The sequence below is a fragment of the Silene latifolia genome, chromosome Y, assembly GCF_048544455.1.
Source record: "Silene latifolia isolate original U9 population chromosome Y, ASM4854445v1, whole genome shotgun sequence".
Lineage (NCBI taxonomy): Eukaryota > Viridiplantae > Streptophyta > Magnoliopsida > Caryophyllales > Caryophyllaceae > Silene > Silene latifolia.
Genome location: NC_133538.1, coordinates 118,926,105 through 118,931,387, shown reverse-complemented (window position 1 = coordinate 118,931,387; position 5,283 = coordinate 118,926,105). Strand labels below are relative to the sequence as shown.

At 47.0% G+C, this 5,283-nt stretch overlaps 2 protein-coding genes across 2 annotated transcripts; both read right to left on the bottom strand.

Annotated features, from left to right (window-relative positions):
- Nucleotides 1–3,102: 3,102 nt before the first annotated feature.
- Nucleotides 3,103–3,435, bottom strand: LOC141628794 (uncharacterized). Its single transcript, XM_074441892.1, has one exon. The coding sequence runs from the start codon at nucleotides 3,433–3,435 to the stop codon at nucleotides 3,103–3,105; it is 333 nt and encodes a 110-aa protein (XP_074297993.1).
- Nucleotides 3,436–3,624: 189 nt separating this feature from the next.
- Nucleotides 3,625–4,785, bottom strand: LOC141628793 (uncharacterized). The gene is made up of 2 exons (XM_074441891.1): nucleotides 4,597–4,785; nucleotides 3,625–4,446 (listed from the first exon to the last, which is right to left on the bottom strand). Exons 1-2 carry the CDS (start codon nucleotides 4,783–4,785, stop codon nucleotides 3,625–3,627), a joined length of 1,011 nt encoding a protein of 336 aa, XP_074297992.1.
- Between the last annotated feature and the right edge of the window lie 498 nt (nucleotides 4,786–5,283).

Genomic DNA, 5,283 nt, shown 5'->3' with positions numbered 1-5,283 from the left:
GAGGAAGAAGAAGAAATTGAGGAGGAAGAAGAAGAACGTGAATTAATGTTGACTGGTGCGTTACTTTATCCCTTTTAATCGTTTTCTTCTTCTGGAAATGTGCTACCTTTCTGGCTCTGACTTTTTTTTTCTTGCCTTCAGGTTCTGCAAAATCCAAAATCACATTGTCCGATGTCTTGGCTCTGAGAGAAAAGAAGCGCGCTGAGGGTGCTTCCAAGCCAGCCAAGAAGAGAAAAGCTGCTCTTGTTACTGGTTCTGGAGCTCGCGCAAAAAGGAGGTCTGCTGTTGCTAGTCAGGCCAAGGAACAGGTTCTTATCGAAGTCACCCCTTTGGCTATGAAGCCTCCAATTTCTGGGTATGTCCCTTCTGCTGCTGGGAATCCTCCTACTTCTGGACCTATTCTCGTTCTTGACTCTACCCCTACTGATGAATCCATCCCTACTACTGGGCATGTTTCTGCTTCTGGAGTTCTCCTCGACGTAGCCTTCACATTTCCAGGGTACTTTGGCAAGGCCAGATCTAAGCACAATCTGAGTCTGATGGGTCAACTGCTGTTCCCTGCCCCCAGATCTGCATTGGGGAAAAGGGCCATGTGCAATTTGGTGGACCGTGCTGCTGAGCACTCCTTTGAGGCGAATATACGCTGACTTCTTCAATGTTTTTTTCTTTTTCTTTTTCTATTTTTTTGAACCTCTCCGCTCTCGGTTGACAGTCCTTCCAAATGGCTCTGTTTCTGCGAAAAAAGATTCCTCTTTTGGAAGCTGAAAAAGCTGAGCTTCTGGAGCAGGTGAAGGCGGCTGAGGAGGGCAGACTCAAGATCCAGGCTGAATTAGACGCAGCCGAAAATCTGCTGCTGGAGGAGGCTGCTCAGAAGCAGAAATTGCAGAACAGCCTTTTTGATGCTGAAGGACGTTTCTCTAGTGCTGAAAGGTGTGCTGCTGAAGCCAAGGAATGTGCAGCTGATGCCAAGAAATGAGCTTCTGATGCTGAGACCCGTCTTTCACAGACTCTGGAGGAGAAGGCCTCCTTGGTCTCTGAAGTGTAGGTGTTGAAGGAGAAAAATGCTGAGCTTGGGGACACCTTAGGGAGTGCTCTTACCTATACCGCTCTGGAAACTAAGATTGATTGCATAAAGGCATTCCAGAGTGGAGAGCACCTGGCTTGGGACCTGGAGGCCGAGGAGGAGAAACTTGCTGCTGACTTTCCTGTGGGTCTGAACCTGGACCTGGTGGCTGGCATGGAGGGAGCAGGTGATGCTTCTGCTGGTACTCCAGACACTAAGGAAGAGGTGACTTCTCCTTCTCCTGACGCTCAGGCAGCTGCTTCTGAGGCCGTGGAGCACATTGATCTGGATTTGCTTTTCCTGCATGTGAAAACTTTTTTTTGCTTACTTAGTCAGAATACGTGTAGGGTCGTTTTCAGAACCAGAAAATGTCGAAATCCAAATATATGTATAAAAATTTCAAAAGCAGAAAATGTTAAACTCAGAATATATGCACAGAATGTTAGCTCGGGATATATGCAGAAAAATTTTCAGAATCAGAAAAATTTTCAGAGCCAGAGAATATTCAAAACAAAGTCTAGAACCTGGAGCGGTTGTATCTGGTAGGCTGAGTACCCAGTTGCGGGCCATGCTGGTGGCTTAGGTGAAATACTTTTTCAAGTGGGTGATGTTCCAGGATCCGGGAACCATTTGTCCTTCTATAGTCATGAGTCGATAGGCTCCATTCCCAACTATGCTTTCCACTTATTATGGCCCATCCCTGTTGTAGGCGAATTTTCGTGCTTGCTAGTTCTTGGTGTTCTGGAAGACTTTTCTCAGGACCAGATCTCCTGCCTGAAGGGTTCTTACTTTCACATTCTTGTTATAGCTTCTGGCCACTGTCTGCCGTTAGGAAGCCATCCTAATCTGGGCACTGGCTCTGAGCTCGTATATTGTATCCAAACTGCTTGCCATCTCCACCTGATTCCGATCTTCTATTATGCATCCATACTTGTGGGTTGGGACCCTGACTTCGGATGGAATGACTGCTTCTGCACCAAACACCAGGCTGAAGGGAGTTTGTCCCTTTGCAACCTTGGGTGTGGTTCTGTCAGCCCAGAGAACCAGAGGCAACTCTTCTGCCCATTTTCGCTCTATCTCTTCCAGTCAGGCGCTGGACGTCTTTCGGTTTCTGCGGCGACTCCAGCTGCAGAATTGCTTTGATTTGTTTTGTGCTGGCCTCTATCCCCCTCTAGGTCACCATGTACCCCAAAAAATTTTCCACTGGATACTCCAAAGGTGCACTTTGTCAGATTCAGCTTCATTTGGTATTTTTTGAGGGTGTTGAAAGTTTGTGCCAGGTGCTGGTGATGTTGCGAAGCCTGCTTCGATTTGACGACCATATCATGTATGTATACCTCCACAGTTTGGCCTATTTGCTCTTTAAACATCATGTTTACCAGCCTCTGATAGGTGCATCCTACATTTTTAAGTCCAAAAGGCATGACGTTATAACAATAAATACCTCACTCGGATCTAAATGCTGTCTTTTCCTGGTCGCTGGGGTGCATCTTTATCTAATTATATCCGCTCCAGGCATCCAGGAATGTCAGCACCTCGTGACCTTCAGTAGCATCCGCCATGACATCTATGTGTGGTAGTGGGAACGAATCTTTTGGGCAAGCTTTGTTTAAATCTGTAAAATCAACGCAGACCCTCCTCTTGCCATTCTTCTTCGAAAACTCCACCACGTTAGGCAACCATTCTGGATATTTCATTTCTCGAATCTTTTTTGCAGCAAGCAGGTTATCTACTTCCTGGTTTATGACCTAGTTCCTTTCAAAAGCAAACTTTCTTCTTTTCTGCTGCACAGGTTTGTAGCTCTGATCGACACTTAACTTGTGGGTTATCACACTTGGGTCTATCCCTATCATATCATTATGTGACCAAGCAAAAAAATCCATGTTAGTTCTCAATAACCGAACGAGTTCTTCGCGAATGTTACCTGTACATTCTGATCCAATGAGCACGGTTCATTCTGGGTGCAGCACGTCCAGGATGACTTCGTCAACCTGCTAGGGCTTAATGTATTCGTGCTGGATACGCTGGATCTGTAATTGCTATGTTGGCAAGCCGGTTGTTGACTTCAGAGCCACTTTATAGCAATCCTTAGCTTCTTCTTGGTCCCCACGTATCTCTTGCACACCCCAAGGTGTTGGGAATTTCAGACACTGGTGGTAGGTCAAGGGTATTGCCTTCATCTCGTGGATCCAGGGCTTACCAAGGATCACATTGTAAGTAGAGGGTCCATCAATAACCAGATATCTTACTTGCTTGTTAACACCTCTGGCATAAGTTGGGATGACGATTTCTCCTAGGGAACGCTTTGTTTCACCACTAAAACCAACCAAGGGGACCGCGTTCTTTGCCAGTTCTTTCTCGCTGAATCCCATGCCTTTTAGTGTCTTTAGCATGATTAAGTTGACAGAGCTTCTAGTATCCACCAAGATCTTTCTCACCTCGTAATTTCCTATGGCGAGCGTGATGATTAGAGCACCGTGGTGCTGTTCTAGGGTAGACCGAGCATCTGTTTCGTCAAAGGTGACTGATGGCAGATTCTGGTGATTGATCCTGCAGGAACTTTATGGTTTGTCACCCTTAGTTCTAGTTGCATGCCTCTTTGCTGATGAATATGTCAGTCCGCATAGCTTCGATCCACCTGTAATGACATTCACAATTATAGTGCACTGAGGAGGAGGAGGATATGGTAGAACCTGATCTACTGAGTGCACTCTGGTGGTGCCTCTGGGTAGGAGGTGATCCAGGTTTCCTTGATCATAATGGAACTGGACTTCCTTTCTGAGGGAATGGCATTCGTCGATGTCATGGGTGTTGTTGCCGTGGAACTCACACTTTTTGCCTGTATGCTTTCTGCTGCTGGAGTATTCTTCTGCTGGAGGTTTGGGCCATCTGACTCTGTGACCCAGCTCCTGCAAGGCTTTAAATAATCCTGCAAGATTAGTGGTGAAACCATACTCACTTACCTTCAGAGGCAGATCTGCTTCGCTCTTTCCTTCAGATCCTCCAGAAACTTCGTTTACGCTCCTGCTATAGGGTTTGGGCCTTTCACTCCTCTTCTCTACTGGAGCTTTTCTGGATACTGGGTCTGAATCATAAATGCCTCTGATGGGTGCAGAGTTTTCCTCCAGCCTTATGACAGCAATCGCCTTTGACTGTACTTCCTCAAAGGTGGTGCAAGGGTGCTTCGTCAAGTTCTTGTAAAGATCTGAATCCTGGTGTAGTCCTCGGCGGAAGGCTTGTATGGCGGTTGCTGCATCACATCTCGGGATTGCCACCTTCTCTTTGTTGAACCTGTTCAAGTAATCACGAGTATATTCCTCAAACCTAAGCACTATCCGGTACAGGTCACTAGTCTGCTTCTCCGGCTTTCTGCTGCTGGTGAACTGCGGGTTGAATACATTAAGTAGGTCGGCGAAGTTGGCTATACTCTTATTGGGCAGGCCGACGTACCACCGCAGGGCTGCTCTAGACAAGGTTGACCTGAATCATTTGCACATACAAGCTTCCTTTAAAGGTCCAGTTGCGCTTATCACCATCATTTTTTGCTTGTAGTGGTTGATATGGTCGAGTGGATCTGTGGTTTTGTTGTAGAGCATCATGGCTGGCGGTTCACATCCTTTAGGAACACCGATGAGGGCTACGTCATCCACAAAAGGCGAGTTTGCGTAGCTATCTCGTACTGCTTTCTCTAACGGACGCGCTATGCCTGGTATCCTGTACATCACTTCCCTCGGCTCTTGATACTGCTGCTCTAGCGAACTACCTGCTCCTATAAGAGGGTTAGAAACAGGCAGGAAGGGACCAGAAGGTGTACCTCCTAGCTAGGTCAATCCAGAAAATTTGACAGACGCTGGGTGATTGGTTACTGGTGTTGCGCTGATTATGGATCCAGGATGCCATCCTAGTGTCTGCTGTAGGCTTCCGATCCAGGCTCCACTGGTGAACTGGCTGCAGGATGGAACTGCTTTATTGACGAAAGCTCCAGATTGCCATCCTGATGTCTGGTGTGCGGGGGTACCTAAAAAGGGCGGAAGGTCAGATCTTGACGGAGTGTTAAAAAAAGAATTACCTGATGTCTGGTGTAGGCTGGATGGGTTATCAAACGACAAGCATTCCAATCCTCTGGGCTCAATTGGTTCACTGGGTGCAACTCCTACAAGGTCTAGTCTGGTGACTAATTCCGACGGAATCGATCGACTCGATCCTCCACCGCTGGTTCG